We start from the raw sequence: 18593 nt of genomic DNA, 5'->3' as shown, positions 1-18593 counted from the left end.
TGGTAATTTTGATCATATAGTTTATATATTATTTGTTTTTGGCTTCTAGCAATGACTGGATTCCCTTGTAATCTCTATCAGAGAGGTCTTATTTCAAAGTCATTAAAAATACGTAAAATACAGGTTTGTGTTGGGGACCATCAACATTGCTTGCTGCAAAGCAACTGCAAACTGATGCGCTTCCAAACGATCATTCACCAGCACGTGCAGTTCTCCCACCGCAGCAGACGGTCCTTTCCGAAAAGGGACATGAAAAGAGACAAGCTGATTAAAATTATAATTTATTTCGAGATGAAATTTATGGTTATGTACAAATGAACATTATGTCCTGAGATAAGGGAAGGTGCATATTGGGCTATTGCATGGAAGAAATTTCGTGTGAATTCGGCTGAACGACGCACAATAATCTCGCAGTGAAAAAGTGGTTTTGCTTGTAAACGAGGAAGAGGTATGCACCTTCCCAACACTTGTACATGGGGGGGGGGGGAATAGAGGAGGAGGTGGTGGAGGATGGATGGGTGAGGGTCAGGGGAGGGGAGGGGGGGGAAGGTAACTGGAGGGGAACAGGATAACATAAATTTTAAAATCTATGACACAGAAGATCTCCCAACAACAAAGTATATAACTAGAGGCAAATTGTAAAACTGCTTAGGTGAGTATGCCCATCGATAGCAAGTGACACAGGCCCGCGGATCTATCTCTCTCTCTCTCTGTCTCTTTCTATCTCTCTCTCCGTGTGACCACCACAGGCCATAGTGTAATACCTCCAGACCGACCGACTTGCAGTCTATGTGGCCCCTATCACTTAACTATCTATGATACCTCCTACTGGACAATGCAACACACACTCATTTAAGAACGATGCTCAGATACTCTCGACAGCAAATAACCGACAAAAAGCTTTCAAAAACTAATGGTAGTGTTGTATTTGCTTAACCCTATTGTGAGTGATGATAAAAAGATGTTGGGAGACAACGCTACAATTATAGGTAGAGTGGACGATGACGCAGGACAATCGTAATAATAAGGGGGGGAAGAAGAAGAAGAAGAAGAGGAAGGGGGCTGGCGGGAAGGACAGAAAAAGAGAGAGAGGGGGAGAGAGAAAGGGAGAGCTGAACTCACTTTCTCTCTCTTGGCCCCCCTCTCTCTCTCTCTCCATCTTTTATCGCTCTCTCGTCCAAAGGATCTGTGGTACCATACCGGAGCGCGAACTTGTTTTTCGTGCCCCGTTCCATGGGTTTGTCGGGGGCGGGGGAACCGGGGTGAAAGATTGGGGGTGGGTGGGTTTGTGTGGGTTGGGGGGAACACATGGAATGCAAGCTGCTTTTTTTTGTTTTTTTGTTTTTAATTCTCTTGGAAGAAAGTTCTGAAGGAGAATAATCTGTACAACAAGGTAATTGCATTATACATTAATCATAATCTCAACTTCTGTACAGCAATGTATCGTACAACAATAATCCTCGTAATGGCAATATTTCGTTCTGTATAAATTTGCTTTGTCTTAAAAGTCCTACTTAAAAGGGTTTCCGCGATGAAATCTCAACCTATTTATCTACGTCCGAAAAACGAGGGAAAACGATAATGATAACTGGGAAAGGTCTGCTGACTGACCGACAAATGTTCAACGGAAACGTGAAACGCAACAGTGAGTTTGTTTGGCTTAAAAAAAAAAAAAAAAAAAAAAAAAAAAAAAAATTCGCTTGACCCCAAAGAACGCCGCCTGCCTTGTCTGATACAGTGGAACCAACGAGAGAGACGAATAAGACGAACGAAAACTCTAACGAGTAAAAATAAAAGAGGCATCACCGAGAAAGCGAGAAACGGTCCGACGACGCGAACGTCTCTCTTACTTTTTTCTTAAAAAAATAAAAAACTGCCGATGGCCACGTATATGTTCTAGGCCTTCTCTCTCTCTCTCTCTCTCTCTCTTTCTCGATCCCTCGCCTAACGAGCGAGCGAGCGAGCGACGCAGACAAACACGCAAACATAAACACAACATTTGGAGAAACATCAAGAGGTGTGTACAACACCGTTCGTAACAACATGAACAAAAAAGCTGCCTGACAGGTTATTATAAAAATAGTCCTTTTTTTTTTCTCTCTCTCTCTCTCTCTCTCTCTATATGTTACACACAATGCACAGCATTTTCTGCTTCTTCCTTTGCTCTCCTCTCAAGCAATATGTACAGACAATCGAGGGGAAACCAGAAGACTGACTCTGTTAAATCCATTATTATCATCATCATCATCATCATTCTTATTAATATTATTATTACTATTTTAAAATTCATTATTAAAAGTATATATATTAAAAATCTCAATGAAATAACTTAAAAAATCCTTGTACTTATGATCAAAGATTATACATATACAAAAATTCTTTTTTGCAAAAAGGTTTTTTTTTATACAAAATTCTTCTCTCTCTCTCTCTTTTTTTTTTTTCGTTTTTGATTTACAGCGCAATTTACAATACGAAAATTGTTCTCAGCGAGTATTACATACTCTCGGCATTTGAATACAGTATCTGATACCGCCATCTTGAAATTCTACCTCAAAATTCAACGTACTTGTACGTGTGTGTTGGGGTTAGGGGACGAGTGGGGATGGGGGGTTTCACTATAAGATGGAAGGACATTCAATGACTAGTTATCCTACGGAAAAAAGCATTTTGCTTGCTATCTCTCTTTCTCTCTCGCGCTCGCGCTAACTCTCGCTCAAATAGGCTAGTAAAAAACATTTGTACTCTTACGCGACAAAAGCAAATTATCTTCTGGGAGATGGGTGCGCTCGAGCGACTCACCGACGTACTTAATAATCACTCTCTCTCTCTCTCTCTCTTGCTTGTGTGTGTGTTTTTTTTCCCGTTTAGAAGCCGTCCTCATTTGCTGCAGATGGCTAAGCGGTGGTGAAGATCCCTCTCTCTCTAATATATATATATATATTTTATAAAAGAAACTGCCGTTCAAATGTAAATTAAAATGACTATGTACACTTAAAAAGGGTGCCTCCGAAAAGAGAGAGACCTCCCGACAACGTTGGGTTTGCTCGAGTGCTTAAAAACGGCCAGTGTACAAAAGGGATGTGCCCGGGTGCCGCGCAGATATGTTCACATACCTGCCCACGACCTCCATCGAAGCATCGGCCTGCTCTCGGAATTTTTAAGTACGGTCGCACCCGGCGTTTAGAGACTGACCGTCGTCTACGTACAGAGACAAGCTTGTGTGTGTTTTAATTCTCAAAATTGTCAAAGTTTCACCAGTACGAAGTTTACCCAACGACCGAACATCCTAACTTCCAACTCGAAGAGATCTACCAGACGTCCAACGAGAACTCCGTCACAGCAACTAACTTTACAAAGACGATTTTTTGTTTTTACACTAATAATATGAATCAGGCTTGTACAGGCTAGGCTAACCTTTGACTCTCTTCTAACAAACAAAAAAAAATGATCAGACCAATTTGATCAAATATTTACATTGTACGTCATTCCATAGGAATCATTTCTGATGTATTCATTGTCAGATCCACTACACCTGAAATATGACACAAACTTTCTACAAATATATACCAAAATAAATCACCCCTTCTTCAACATGCCCAAGTCACTGCTGGAACTCTCTTGATATATTTACACTGCGTAAATGTTTCCGAAGTCGAAATTTTGGCCCCTTCTCTAGATATCTGCAGTTTTCGTTACTCTGTCTTTGAACAATTGGAGCATATCTTTATTCACTACTTACGTAAGACATTTGAACCCAAGTAAAAAAAGGAAAATCTTCACATTTTCACACTTCATCATACAAGTCGCAAGTCGCATTGTCACACGAACTTAAGGTTTAACAGTTAAAGCTAATTTGAAAGGAGATTGGCCCGAAGTCGGCTCCGGGAAACGCAATCTTTTTTAGGTAAGCATTTGATCGTCAACTTCTCTCTCCGCTCCGCTCCGCGCCTTCGGGGAACGCCGCGGTTCCTCCCTCCCGCGGGCGGCAAGGCGCGGGACGCACCTTTGACTTTGTACGCTATAAGAAATGACTCGACTACTGTTCTCAACTTCAGCACCATTTCAAGAAAGGAAAATAAAAAATGGCCAAGAAATGTCCGGCGGTGCGCCCCGGCGTCTTCGCCCGGCCCGCGGGGAGGCGGCGACGATTCTTTCCCACGCCGGCACTTCCTTCACCGCCGCTGCGTAGTCATTAGTCCTGCCACTCAAGTTCCTTTAGTGTGAGGTGGCCGTTCCAGCCAATCAGCCACTCTCAGGAGGCGAAGGCTGCCGTCTTCTTCCTCTGTCTTTTGTTGTTCTCGAGCAGATAGCTCAAGTCGATGGCCCCTTTGGTGGGCATCTTGTTCAGCAGGTTTGTTGCAACGCTGTTCACACGTATTCTCTTCTTGGCGCGCTGCAAAGGACAGTGTCGGTTAACGTTTGGCAAGATTTTAACTCAGTGCTGAAAAGGATGTTGAGAGTGGAAAGGCTTTTTTGAGAGGTGTAACAGGAGGAAGACCTTTAGCTGCAAGACAGGGTTGAGGAAAGTAAGGTGGAAGAAAGAAGGTGAACGGAGGTACAGCAAAAGGAATGAAAGAGTGCATTCAGGGGCCTCTCGAGTAAAGCCTACAGCGCATGCATGAGGATAACATTTCCAACTCTGTACAGGTGAAATTCTTAACGAAAATAAAAAGACTACGACTTCATCATTAAGACTTACAAATATATATACATTAGACTGCATAAAGACCTCTTAGGCGACCCCTACCTTCTGGGCAGTGGCTTCGGCCCTGAAGGTGGCCAGCGGAATGTGGTCGTCGATCTCGTCAGACAGCGGCTGGATTCCCCTGGACTTGCCGCTCCTGTTGGGGTTGGCCGGAGTGCCGCCGCCAGAGCCGCCAGCCCCCCCGCCCTCGCTGGCCGCGTTCGTCACGGCGACGGCAGCGGGGGTGCTCTGCTTGCTGGTGGCGGCGGCGGCGGTACCACCACCGCTCGTGGTGGCGCCATTGTTCGGAGGACAACTGCTAGAGCTGCTGGAGCTGCTCGAACTGCTACTGCTGCTGCTCGAACTGCTGCTTCCGACGCTGGAGGTGTAGTTGCACAACCTGTCTTCCGTTCCTTGGCAATCTTTGGAGCTTCCACTTCCGCTTCCTCCTCCTCCTCCTCCTCCACCCCCACCTCCGCCTCCGCTGCTGCGCCCTCGGCTGCTCGATATCACCTCGTGAGGCTGGAAGACGGAGAGAAAGGGTTAGTGGGCTCTTTCGGCAATTTCTGTACTAGTTCACGTCTTTGATTTGGAAGTTATTACAAAAGAATCGTCTTTCCTTTCGGAGTTATTGCAAGAGAAGAATCATCTTTCCTTTGGAAGTTATAACAAAAGAACCATCTTTCCTTTCGGAGTTATTGCAAGAGAAGAATCGCCTTTCCTTTAAAAGTTATTACAAAAGGATCGTCTTTCCTTTTGGAGTTTTTACAAAGGAAGAATCGTCTTGCCTTCAGAGGTTATTACTGTCATATCAAGTAAGTTTAGAGACTTCCCTCTTCGAAATACATGAAAAACAACATTGTTCAAGTTGCAGAAATGTTGTACAATGACCCTAAACTTAAACCACATCTGAGAAATCTTTTAGACTCTACTAAATCACAATCAAACCTTTTTAAAAGTACCAGGAAATCATCCCCAAGCCTCCAACTTACTGTGTACGTGCGCTGCGGTCGCAGCCTCTCGGGGAAGGTGATGAAAGCGTACGGTTTGATGCAGATGGGGTATTTTGGTTTGCTGATCTTGGAGAACACGCGAGCTCCCTTGTCCACTCGGTACTCGCAGATGTACACGTGGTCCTCCTGGGCGCCTATGGGGCGCCCTCGGCAATAGCTGTTGAAATCTAGCACCCAGCAGTGGTTGACGACCATGTCCAGGGGCAGGATTTCACACAAGGGAGAGCGGATGACTTCGTTGGGAAAAAACTTGCGCCAGGGCTCGTGAAACGTCTCATGCGGGCGCAGGTAGTGGTGGCCGAAGGCGAATTTGTCGCCCCTGTGAAGGAAAGATCAGAAATGAGGTCTGTGATCATGGGTTGATATGCAAGACTAATTTGTTTACCATTAAAAAATCAATTTCAGTTGCAAGTTCTTGACATTTCAACTCATTTTTGCTAATGATTCACAATACCGTCTTACCCCGCTGGCAAATACAACCTTAATGAGAATACAAGAGTAATTCATACAAATGTATCTGTGTAACCTTAAACAATTTCAGTTGCAAGTCCCTGATGTTTCAACTTATTTTTGCTAACAATTTACAATACCCTCTTACCCAACGGGAAAAGTACTGTACAACCTAATGAGAATACAAGACGGTAATCCCTGTGAACGTACTTTTCATCAATCCACAGATTTTCAATCTTGAAGATGAGGAGGTCATGTGGCTTGACATCTTTGATGAGTCTATAAGCCGGCTGTCTCCTCTCCCCAGACTTCTGGGCAGGGCGATCTCGCAAAATGTAAACGCTGTCACCTGCGGACATTAAGAGAGTTTCAATTACAAGTGTATTACGTGGGAGGGACATCTAATTATTTTATGTGTAATCTTTTCAGTCAGTTTTGATTTTAAAAGGAATTTTGATTGACGTTTTTGCTAAGTTTTGATTGTGAGAGGAGTTTTAATCGATGTAAAATAAGTGCAGATCTAACCTTAAATTTGAGAGATGTCTAATGATTTTATAAGTACAATTTTCAGTCAGTTTTTAATTTTAAAAAGTTTTAATTGACATAAAATAAGCGTAGACCTTACCTTACATTCGAGAGATGTCTAATGATTTTATAAGTACAATTTTCAGTCAGTTTTGACTTTAAAAGAAGTGTAATCTTACCTTGTTTCACCTGCAGATTATCCCTCAGCAGCGTGATGAAGTACTTGTGGTCCTTGGGGGCGTCTGGCGGTTGCGGATTCATGGGCACCTCGGGCGAGATGAGACGGGGCGAACACTCCTCGCACAGGTAGTGATCTGGCGAGTCTGTGACGCCCATGCAATCGCAGTGCTGCCAGACGAGGCACCTCTCGCACTGGATCATCACGCCCTCGTCCCTGTGCAGGTTGCACACGCAGCGGATGACATCCTCATCCTCGAACTCCTCGTTGGGGCTGGAGTTTGCGAACGCCGGGGGGAGGGCGTCCTCCCCCAAGACTTCTTCCAGCAGCGGCTTGAACTGCAGCTTGCACTCGCTGTAGACTCTCCGCAGGCCGACGGCCATCTGACCCACCTCGGTGTTCCGCCCGAAGAACCGGAGGTTGTTGGCGAAGAGCCGCATGACGTCGCGGTCAAACGCTTCCGCCGTGATGTAGTGCCCGGTCAGGATGTTCTTCTCGATGATGGCCAGGTCGATGGGCTCACCTATTCTCACGTAGTACGTCGGGTGCTTCTTCTTCGAGGGCAGCGTCATGAACGGAGTGGCCAGGGGCTTGTCCTTGCTGTCCCTCGAAGCAACCAGCTTGTCGAAGATGTCCTTGAAGATCTGCGCCAGCTTGGCCAACCTGGTCATCTCGGGATCGTCTTCCGCCTGTGCTAGGCGCCGCGTCTTAACGGACCTCGCGGTGTTCAGGGCGGTGAAGTGAGTCAGGAACTTCTCCACTCGGGTGCTGGGTTCTTCCTGGTCGTCCAAGACGTCCTCCGGTTTCTTTTCTGGGCAGCGGGCGAGGCGGTCTCTCGACTTCTTGACCTTCTCTAAGTTGCGAATCAAAAAGCACCTGTGCGTTAGGATGAACACCTGCTGCTGGTGAGACAGTGGCTTGATTGGAGTGAAATGTGGACGGGGTAAATAGCTGTTGCTTTCGGCTTCCACTGTTGTGCCACGTTTACGCTTCTTTCCGATCTCCTTCTTGGGAATCTTCTTCTTGTCGTCTACTATGCCGTTGATCCTCTGGGACTTAGCACCAATCACGCCGCGGCAGTTCTCGGAACCACACTTGCACTCCTGGCCCTCGGCCGGGTTGAAGAGCGAGAAGTTGTAGTCGTACGTCAACTCCGTCCCCTCGTCGATGTCCTTCAGGGCGAAGAGGGCCATTCGGTACTGCCCGTTCACGTACCACTTCTGCATCTCGCAGTTGGGGTCGCAGGAGTGGTTGACGAAGCGGGAGTCTCCGCCCATGCGGTGGCCGTCGATCACCATCCCGCGGTCCAGGTTCAGGCAGTAGTGGTGGGTGTCGTTGGCGTACTTGGTCTGCATCCTGTGCTTGAACTCCTTCTCGCTCACCACCTCCCCGACGTACTCCAGGATGAAGGAGGCTGCCTTGATTTTCTCCGTGGTCCTGATGCCCCAGCCCTTGTTGGGAGTCATGAAGCGTTGCAGGCAAGTGCGCCACTCGTGCCTCTGGATCGGCTGGTTGCTGCAGTACTCGGCGACCGGGCACGTCTGGGGGGAGCACTCGATCAGCATCATCTTGTTGATGCAGTCGTCGTTGCACCCTATTTCGCCTGGCTTGGTGGGACGTTTGCAGTTGCAGGCTTGGATCTCGTAGTCGTGGTTGGGTTTTACGTCGTAATAAACGTCTGCAAAGTAAGTGTTTTGAATGAGTATGGTGATCAAAGCAAAATCATTGGTAAGCATTGTACGAACCCTAATTAAAGGCTTAACAGAAGTGTAAATAATGACTAAATCTTCAGCACACAAAAGAAAATGAAGTGTACGAATTAGTGTATAGTGCAATCATAAACCTTATCCTTATATTGCACAACCAGGCCATGCTGTACTTCAAAATATTTTGTAAGTAAATGTAAAAGGCTGCAAAAGGGTTAAGTATTGACTTAATCTCCTGCAAAAGAAAATAAAATAAAGTATAAAAATAACGTCAATGCAATCGTGCACTTTACCCCAACATTGCAGCCTAACAGAAGAAGAAACACCTCATACTCACTTGACTTGATCTTCTTGTAATTCCACGAAGGCACGATGTCCCTCCCCGGCAGCATGTTGTGCTCGTGAAGCCACCACAAGTCGTAAGGCAAGACAAAGTCGATTTGTCTTTCCCTCAACCACTTCCGGCAGTAGCACGGGGGAGGCAGGAGGCCGTGGATGTGCTCTTCGGGGTCGTACGTCAGCTTGTTCTTAGGCAGGAGCATCTCCCCGTTCTTCCGTCTGGGCCTGCGAAGAGATGACGATTATCAGTTACGACCGACAGGTACGTTATTTGAATTAACCGATTCTCATGAATCTTGAGATGCTTTTCCTGAACTAAAAGGTTAACGACAATAACTAAAAGCCTACAAGGATTCCCTACGGGGTACTCCTTGTTAACAACACCACACAACTCACTCTTCTTCCTTGTAGTAATCGGAGAATAGGCCGGCAACCAGGTACTTCTTTCTCCATCTGGGGACTTTGCGTTTGCCAGGTACCGTGCGGCTGCTCTCGTCGCCCGACGGAGGCTCGCTGCTTGGCATACTCTCCGACGACAGGATGATAGCGTCCATGTCCTCGATCTGACGAGAAAGTCGGGTGTGAAATCAAGAAGTCTAACGATGTAGGTTTGTGTAAATTTGTACAAATCGTGGTTAAACAATACAATATCATCAGGCACCTAAGCTCGACGACAAAAGACGTCACTCGCCCACCAAAGCAGAAAGGTACTTACATCATCCTCCAAGTGCCTTCTCATTCTCTTTCCTTCCGACTGATTGGCCTTCGCACTCTCTTCACTGAGGTCCCTCTTCTTCCTTGTCCTCCCTCCAATGCCGGTTGCGACCCTCTCCAAAATCTTCTCCAGCTGTTGTTCGTCCTGTTCTGACTCGCACTTCTTCTCTCCGCCGGACGCGTTCGCCGCTCTGTTGGCCATCCTCTTGTCCCGCAATGACTCTCGCAGCTGTTTCGTGTTTTTCTCGGGAGACTGCGAGGGGGACTTCGACGACGTTCTGGATGACTGACTTCTCTCCTGGCTGATTTTCTTGGGCCTCCCTCTCGGCCTCGGCGCGGCCTTGGGCGGCGCGGTCTCCAACGACTTCTCCTCCTCGGTCGCCTCTCCTTTGCAAGGTGCGTTCTCCGAGGTGGTCGTGGCGTTGTTGCCTGCCGAGTCACTTGGTGCCTCGGTGGCAGGCTTGACGTCGCTCTCAGCGACTTTCTCCGCCTCTGGATTGTTTGGCTTCTGTTCACCGGACAGGTCTTCCGTGCTCACGCTTCCCTTCTCGCCCTCAACCTTTTCCTCGCTGTCGCTCTCCTTCTGCTCCCCGTTCTCCGGGTCCTTGGGCTTTTCGCTTTTTCCGCCTGACTGTCGGGAACCCGGTGCGGTTGGTCTTCCGCCTCTTCATTCTCTTCTTCCGCTTCTCGGGCGGCGGCTCGTTGTCCTCGGGGACTTCCGCTGGTGTCGGTTTGTCGGTCACCTTCGGAACTGGCGAACGCAACTCCCTCTTCTTCTTCCTTCTCTTCTGGGGCACCTTCCTCGGGACTTCTTTGGGACCTTCCTTGTCGGACATGAAGCCGCTCTGATCACTCTCGTAGAGGGGCTCGTGTTCGCTGGGTATGTCGCTGTCCGAGTGGGTCCCGGAGTTGTGCTTGGAGAGGTCGTTCGTTTCGCACGCGACGGCAGGAGGAGGTTGGGGAGGAGGAGGCGGAGTTGGCTGCACAACGGGAAGAGCAGCGGCGGCAGCGGCCGTTTCTTTAACCGCTTCGTTGCTGTCTTCCTTCACTTCTGGAGTCTTGAGCTCCTCCGCTTTCTCCTCGGGCTTCGCCACGGGAGCTTCGACGACAGGCGCGGGGTTCGGCGGCAACTCCTCCTCCGGCTTCGTCGGTTTCGCGGGCGCGAGCACGGGCGGCGCTTCCTTGACGACTCCCGGGTGGTCTCTGGTCCCGCGGGGGGTCTTAGACGGAGACGTCTTCACCGGGGATTCTTTCTCTTTGGCTTTCGGCAAGTCCGCTTTCCCCTTCGTCAGGTTCGAAGTGGCTCTCGTGTTGGCCGTCGGTGTGTTGGCTAAGTCGACCTCCAGCCTGTGTCGTTTCTTTGGTGTGGTTGTCGCGGTCCGGGTTGAAATCACCACCTCGTTTGTCACCGGTACGGGTTGCTCCTTCTTTTCCATCTGCTTACTTAGAGTAATATCTACAGGTTTAGACACTAAGGGTTCTATGGCCTCCTTGATCGGAGTCTCAACGGTTTTTGGCATAGGCGGCTCTAAGCTCACGCTCAGTAACGGCTCGACGGGTCGGCTCGCAGAGGAGGGCGGCTCCACGGGTTCACCGGTACTCGCGGCGGCAGGGGCAGTCGGCTCTCTTATCACATTCGCGACTGGGTCCACCACCGCTTTGTTCAGGCTGGGTTCAGGTACGTTTAATATGGCAGGAGGCGTCTCGTTATCCTTCTCAATCTCGTTGGCCTTAAAGCTTAGGATGTCCACGACGCTCACGGTCGTCTCCTTGACGACGGGAGTCGCCGCCGTCTTGGGCACGGTCTCTGCGCCGGCGATGGCGCTGCTGCCGAGAGTCACCGGCTCGTCGCTCTTCTTGCGCATGGCTTCCTCGCGGGGGGGCTCCGCGATCTTGCTCTCTATGGCTATGGACTTTGGCTCTTCGCTGTTCAGGGGTGTCTTTGGTAGGGTACACTTCTCCTCCTCAGGTCAATCTTCTCGGACTTCTCCCTCTCTGGCTTGTCGGTCCGGACTTCCTTCTCGGCCATTTTGGCAACCGCGACCTCGTTCTTCAGGTTCTCGACTTTCGGGGGCTCGGGCATCGCAGGCACGGCCGTGGATATGTGGCGGTGACGCTTCTTCAGCGGCAGCCTCTGCTCGTTCGCCTCCGTCCGCTCTTTCCCCTGGAAACGGGACGTAAAATGGTGTAAAAGACTATAATTTATTCGTTTAATTTTCTTTTTAATAAGCGAGATCTCTTATTTCTGAATTTCCCTCTAACTCCTCTTCCTTCTCCCTAATTAACACTATAATATTCTTAGATAGATTGAATTTCAAGTCAATGGCCTCTGTGGGCCTGTTCCATCTTTTGAATAATTTCAACAAACAATTGGGCCATGAAATCTCAAAAGGAAAAACCATCACAAAATGCTAACAAGAAAGGGTCCGCTCTTTTCCGTGGAAATGGGACATAAAATGAAGTAAAAGAAGACTAAAAACTCATGGAATGCAATGTGGAAATCTACCAGTTGACTAGATTTTAAGTTTAAAAACAATTTGGCCTTGAACTCTTATGAAGAAAAGTACCTCATACAAATGGAAAAATTTCTCGTAATGCCATTAATACTAAAGAACGTTTTGGACGGCTACAAAACCCCAAAAAGTCCTCCCGATTCCTCACCTGTTTAGGAATCTCCTGCATCTTCTTCTTCCTCTTTCCGGACGACTTCTCTTTCCCACTCTCACCCTCCGTTCCCGACTCCCGGTCGCTCGTTCTCGTCTTTTCGCTGCCCCTCCTCTTCTTGGCCGCCGCCAACGACACCTTCCTCAGGCGGAATATCGACGGGAGCAGCACCTCGCCGGGCTTGGTCTGCAGGACGAAGGGGACCTTGGAGATCGAGCACTGCTGAATGCCCAGCGTCAGGTCCTCCAGGTCGGCGAGGAAGACCGGGTCCACGATGTTTTTGTGCTTGCTCTTGAAGTGCTTCGGCTTCTTCTTCTTCTTCTTGTGCATCTGCTTCAGGGGCAGGGTCACGGCGCAGACCGACGGCTTGCTGCCGTTCTCGCTCTTGATCTTGGTCCGCAGCTCCTGGCTCCCGTACACCTTCTCGAAGATGGCCGGCAGCTCCTTCTTCCTGCCTCGCCGCTTCTTCCCCTCCGTGGGTATCCCCTCGCTGGTCCGGGTCTTCTTGCGCTTCCTCTCCTCGCTCCCCGCTTCCCCCTGCATCCCCAGCCCGGCCTGGTCGCAGAACGCGTAGGGGTCCCCCACGGACTCCGCGCCACCGTCCTTGACGCGGACAGATAATTTGTCGGACTTCTCGCTGTTGCGGACCTTCTCGTTGATGATCTTGTGCATGATGCGCTCGCTGAAGCACTTCTTGCTGGCGGCGGTGGAAGGCAGGTTGTTGTTCGCGGAGCTGATGTCCTCTCTCTTGGGGTACTTTCTGGGCCGGCCGACCGGCCTCTTCTCCTTGAGTATGTTGTCGGCGGCTGGCTTCCTAATTTTATTATTATTTACAGAATTGGATGGAGTACAACTAACTAACGGATCTTGAGACTTGGCACTAGAATGATTGGCACTGTCGTCGGCACAAGGAGACTCGGCAGCTTTGTGCTCGTTTTGTACTTTCTTCATGTGGGCTTCTTGGAGGGGAACGCTCGGCTCTAACACCGGGGGAACCTTTTTGGGTCTCCCAGGTCCACGCCTTAGGGGAGGAATGGGTTCTGGCGGAGGCGGGAGGTCTTCGCTGTCGTCGTCGTTCGTTCTCCACGACTCGTCGTTGCAGCCAGTCAAGACGGGCAGGTCGCTGCTGATGCTACTGCCGCCGCCGCCAGGCTCGGTCCTTTCGCAAGCAAAGCCGTCGGTCCTTTCAAAAGATTTGCGGGATTCGTTCTTCAAGTCGAGGGGGTCCTGTGTTTCTTCGGCGGGCCTCTGGCTCCGGTTCTTGGAGCCCTTGGGCCTTCCTCTGGGCCTCCTCGGTTTGTCCGGGTCCTTCTTGGGACGGCCTCTCTTCTTTGACGTCCCCTGCTCCTGCAGGGTGCTGTCCCTCTTGGCAGAGTCTGCCAGCAGCAGAGGAGGGGGGTCGATCTGGCACTTGAGAGCTGGCATCTGGGGCGAGTTGGGCGAGTCGTAGTCGTGTGGGGTGAGCTCAACAGGTGGGGCGGAGTGACGGCAGGCTGTAGGGTGGGAGGGGGCGGGGAATCTTGCGGGGCGAGAGGGGAGTAAGGCCTGGCGTGGGTCCCCGACCCGTCCACCCTCTTCCCGCTGCTGTAGAGCGGAGAATTGTGCTGCGGCGGGGATCCGATGTGGTGTAGGGGCGAGCCGGTGACGCTCTGGATCCCGCTGTCGGGCGAGACGTTGGAAACGTTGCAGTCCAAGGTGACGTAGCTCTCCAACTCCGGCATGGTCGGAGGGTCCGGGTCGTCCTCCAGGTTGCCGGTGCTCTCCTTCCCCACGGTGCTCAGCCGAGGGGCCCGAGAGCGCCTCTTCTTGTCCCCGCTCTCCTTCTCCTCCCTCTGCCGGTATTCCGCCCGGGGGCTCTTGGCATTCCTCTGCTGGTGGTGGTGGTGGTGGTGGTGGTGGTGAGCCGTCCCTCTGCCCTGGGCCTGAGACGTCTGGGAGTGGTGGTGGTGGTGGTGATGGTGGTGGGACCTACTCCGGCTTTCCACGTCCTCCAGGTCGTCCATGAGGACGGTGTTGAACTTGAGAGCCGCCTCCTCCCCGACGATGGCCATCGAGTTGATGGCTTCCCGGACTATGACGTCGGGGAGGTCATCTTCGTCTTCCTCTTCTTCCTCTTCCTCTTCCTCCTCCTCCTCCTCCTCCTCCTCCTCTTCTTCCTCTTCGTCGCCGGCCACGTCGGAGCCCGGCTCCTCCCCGTCCGTGTCGGATCCGGTCCGGGAAACGACCACGTCGTCTGTGAAGCCATCGAGGGAGACTGAAGAGCCATCCTGGTGTCCACTACCACTGCTCACGTCCGGCAACAGGGCCGCCAGGTCCTCCTGGTCCAAAACCTGGAAGGAAAGTGGTACTTTTTATGATAACGTCTCGCCTTACAGGACCTCAACTTGGTGGACTTACTTTACATACTGTACCAGATACCCTATCATGATTATTTTTGTGTGCTGCCATTTTACATGTGATACACCTTTAGATATATCTATAATATTGAATATTAAGTGTAAATTAAAGCTCAATTTAGGTTAGGAACTCTGTGGAATTAGTGTCGGCTATTAGATATTTTCAATTCAAGTGCAGGTTTTACAGACTGAAAGGCCAGACCATCTGAGTGTCTGTTCAAGATGTGGGCTTACTGATATTACAGAACTTCTGAGGCCTGAAAGGGTATTTAACGCGACGTTAAGCGGGCCAACTTTCCCAAAACGCCCAACAGACAAAAACTAAATACCCAAACACCGTCACCATCACTGGCTACCCGCGAGAGGTCTTTCAATTACCGATCAGAAAGGCCCAATCCCGTAACATCTGTCGAGGTCCTACAGTCATCACAGGACTTCCCAAGGCCTACCGTACAGACTAACGGACGAAGACTGACAAATACTCACCTGAAGGCCGTCGTGGTCGCTGGAGATCTGCGAGAGGTGGTGGGCAAGCCGGGAAAGCTGTTCCTCATCGTGGTCGATGTGCTGGTGGGAGGTGGGGGTTGCCGCCACGCCTACGCTGGCCCCGCTGATACCTACTGACCGGTGGTATACTGCAGGAACTCTCATCTCTCCTTGACCACCCTGCGGGTGGTACACAGATGCTGCAGGAACTGCTGACATCTTACTCCCGTGGAATGGGACTCCACCACCCTGGACTGATGATGCATGATGCTGACAAATCGGATTACTCAATAAGCGTGGAATGGGACATGATTTTGGTCACGATAGGACTGATGATGCATGATGCTGACAATAGGATTACTCAATAAGCGTGGAATGGGACAGGAGATTTTGGTCACGATAGGACTGATGATGCATGATGCTGACAATAGGATTACTCGATGAGGATGGAATGGGAAATGAGATTTAGGACAATTAGGTCAATGTCAAGTGTTGGGTCCTATGATGAGGTCTTTGATGAGATCATAAGTGTAAGGCACTAAAGGTGGACTTGGGGGAAACTTCCAAAGCTACAAATACGTGAATGCAGTCTCTCTTTCTCTCTCTCTCTCTCTCCAGGGCCTAATTTAGCACCCCAGTTATGCCCACGTGCGTAGAGGAGGAACCGTGCCAAGGGAGGAAGACATCATAAACGCGATCAAAAATAGATTCGCGTTTTGGGTTCAATGTCACACGACAACCTTTTTGGTTCTGAGAGAGAGAGAGAGAGAGAGAGAGAGAGAGAGAGAGAGAGAGAAAGAGAGAGCAACACAGGAGGACACGCATTCTTACATCTCATGTATTTGGGTCACACTGATCTAATAATACTTAGGTGACCTAGAAGACACACGGGCACTCTTTCAGAATGAGAGAGAGAGAGAGAGAGAGAGAGAGAGAGAGAGAGAGAGAGAGAGAAACTTTCAAAATGAGAAAGTTTATTCATGACTCACAAATAACAGGATAAAACCAAGACTTTCATTAATTACTCAAAGATACATTTCAGACTTTCATGCAGAATTATAGTCTGACACAATGAAGACTTTCACACGATTTACTGGATAAAACCAAGACTTTCATCGGATAAAATCATAACTTTTACCGGATAAGTGACATTCACTGGGTAAAACTGACTTTCATTGGACAAAACCATGATTTTCATTGGATAAAAACATGACTTTCATTGGGTAAAAACATGAATTTCATTGGATAGAACCACGACTTTCACTTGATGAAAGTGACTCTCATTGAATAAAACCATGACTTTCATTGGATAAAAACATGACTTTCATTTGATGAAAGCGACTCTCATTGAATAAAACTATGACTTTCATTGGACAAAACAATGACTTTCATTGGATAAAAACATGACTTTCATTTGATGAAAGTGACTCTCATTTAATAAAACTATGACTTTCATTGGACAAAACAATGACTTTCATTGGATAAAAACATAACTTTCTTTAGATAAAAACAAAAACCATGACTTTCTCCTTGGATAAAACCATGACTTTCACTGGATGAAAGTGACTCTCATTGAATAAAACCATGAACTTTCATTGGACAAAACCACGACTTTCATTGGATAAAAACACAACTTTCTTTAGATAAAAACACGACTTTCTTTAGATAAAAACACGACTTTCATTGTATAAAACTATGACTTTCACTGGACAAAACCATGACTTTATATTACGAATATATTATGTATAGTTTATTATCAATATAATAAAATATATCTGTATTCTAAATCCCCACATCTCTCTCTCTCTCTCTCTCTCTCTCTCTCTCTCTCTCTCTCTCTCTCTCTGTCACAGGAATTATCCGTCTAGACGCCACAGTACAGCAAAACAGCCCTGCTGTCTGAAGACTGCAGACAGCTCATGGCAATGCCAAGGCTGCTGTTGGGGCATCGAGAGAGAGAGAGAGAGAGAGAGAGAGAGGTTTTGATCAAAGATTTTCGTAGGAATATTTGTTCACAAATAGAAGTGTATATATAAAGAGAGAGAGAGAGAGAGAGAGAGAGAGAGAGAGAGAGAGAGAGAGAGAGAGAGAGAGAGAACCCGATGACCGTTGGCTAACAGCGGATTTAATGTGACAGAGAGAGAGAGAGAGAGAGAGAGAGAGAGAGAGAGAGAGAGAGAGAGAGAATTTACTTTGCAATACTGGAATAATAATAACAATAATAATAATAATAATAATAATAATAATAATAATAATAATAATAATAAAAACAAAAACATTCCCTCTGCGCGCGCAAACGGCAACAAGAGTCGGCAAAGTTGCCAACAACCTCCAGCCACAACAACAACAATCCCCATTACCGCCATCATTTTCACTATTTACACCATCATCACAACTCATTATGCCACAAAGACCACTAAGGAAATTACGAGAGTCATCACAACATTCGTTTATCACCATTAAACAACCACAACCGCCCAAAAAGGGGTTGTTCTTTGGTAAAATACGATGGTTGTTAGCGCCTGTCATGGCGTATGAATCAGGCACAATGTATACAAAGGACTCCTTCCCTTTCTTCGGGAGACGAATTTTCGGCGAGGGGAGGGGGGCGGGGGGTGGGTGGGCCAACCTTCCTTGCTTTGGGATACGGAGTTTAGGCAAGGGGGCAGTGGGGGCGTCCCCCCAAAAAAAAAAAAAGTTGCTTGGTACACGTAAAATTTTTAGCCACCAAAGTGGGACACTTGTCTCAAAATCTGTTCATTCTAAAGCCTCTAAGTCGCCTAAACTGACCCCGGGCACTGCAACGCCAACTGCAACCTGTGGCTGGGCACCATACCCACCATCTCCCGCCCCCCCTAGGGGCACCCCCTGGGGGGGGGGGGTGATTCCGTGACACTAAGGAACCACTGTACACCTAGGACAGAAATTTGGCCACATAGATGGAACGCCTTTGGACACTTGTATGTTTGCTCACCTTTCAGAATTCTATATCTCTGCAGCTACCTAAACTGACCTTGGGCATTGCAACGCCAACTAGGACCTGTGGCTGGGCACCATACCCATCTCCATACCCGTAGGGGCGTCACAAGCAAAACCGAAGATGGGAGAAGAAAGTCGCCTTTTGGGCAATACTTCACCCCCAAAGGCCTCATTAGCATGACAAATAGGAAAGGGGAGAGAGAGAGAGAGAGAGAGAGAGAGAGAGAGAGAGAGAGAGAGAGAGAGAGAGAGAGAGAGAGAGAGAGAGAGAAAGCAATTGCACGTAAGGGTTGAGACCCACAAAAAGCCACAGCGGAGGGGGAGAGAGAGAGAGAGGGGGAGAATGCTTAAATAGAGTATGCTTAAAAGGCTAACGGCATTGCATACATGCCCTGGGTATATACCCATACCCATACCCACACACACAGGACACAAACCCAGGACAATATTCAACATCTC

General features: G+C 48.7%; 1 protein-coding gene across 1 annotated transcript in view; it reads right to left on the bottom strand.

The window, feature by feature from the left end:
• Positions 1-2683: 2683 nt before the first annotated feature.
• ash1 (histone-lysine N-methyltransferase ash1) overlaps positions 2684-18593 on the bottom strand; it is a 54086-nt gene continuing 38176 nt past the window's right edge. Inside the window, 13 exon segments of the mRNA XM_067134066.1 lie at positions 2684-4393; positions 4748-5206; positions 5677-6016; positions 6358-6496; positions 6852-8528; positions 8894-9120; positions 9292-9458; positions 9611-10222; positions 10224-11572; positions 11575-11773; positions 12271-13727; positions 13730-14603; positions 15156-15364. Of these exon segments, the coding sequence (XP_066990167.1) occupies positions 4253-4393; positions 4748-5206; positions 5677-6016; positions 6358-6496; positions 6852-8528; positions 8894-9120; positions 9292-9458; positions 9611-10222; positions 10224-11572; positions 11575-11773; positions 12271-13727; positions 13730-14603; positions 15156-15364 (7850 nt within the window). The 3' untranslated portion in view covers positions 2684-4252.

This window comes from Macrobrachium rosenbergii, chromosome 35 (genome assembly GCF_040412425.1).
Source record: "Macrobrachium rosenbergii isolate ZJJX-2024 chromosome 35, ASM4041242v1, whole genome shotgun sequence".
NCBI classification, from domain to species: Eukaryota; Metazoa; Arthropoda; class Malacostraca; order Decapoda; family Palaemonidae; genus Macrobrachium; species Macrobrachium rosenbergii.
The sequence above is the reverse complement of the archived record's forward strand: the minus strand, read 5'-3'. Positions and strand labels throughout refer to the sequence as shown.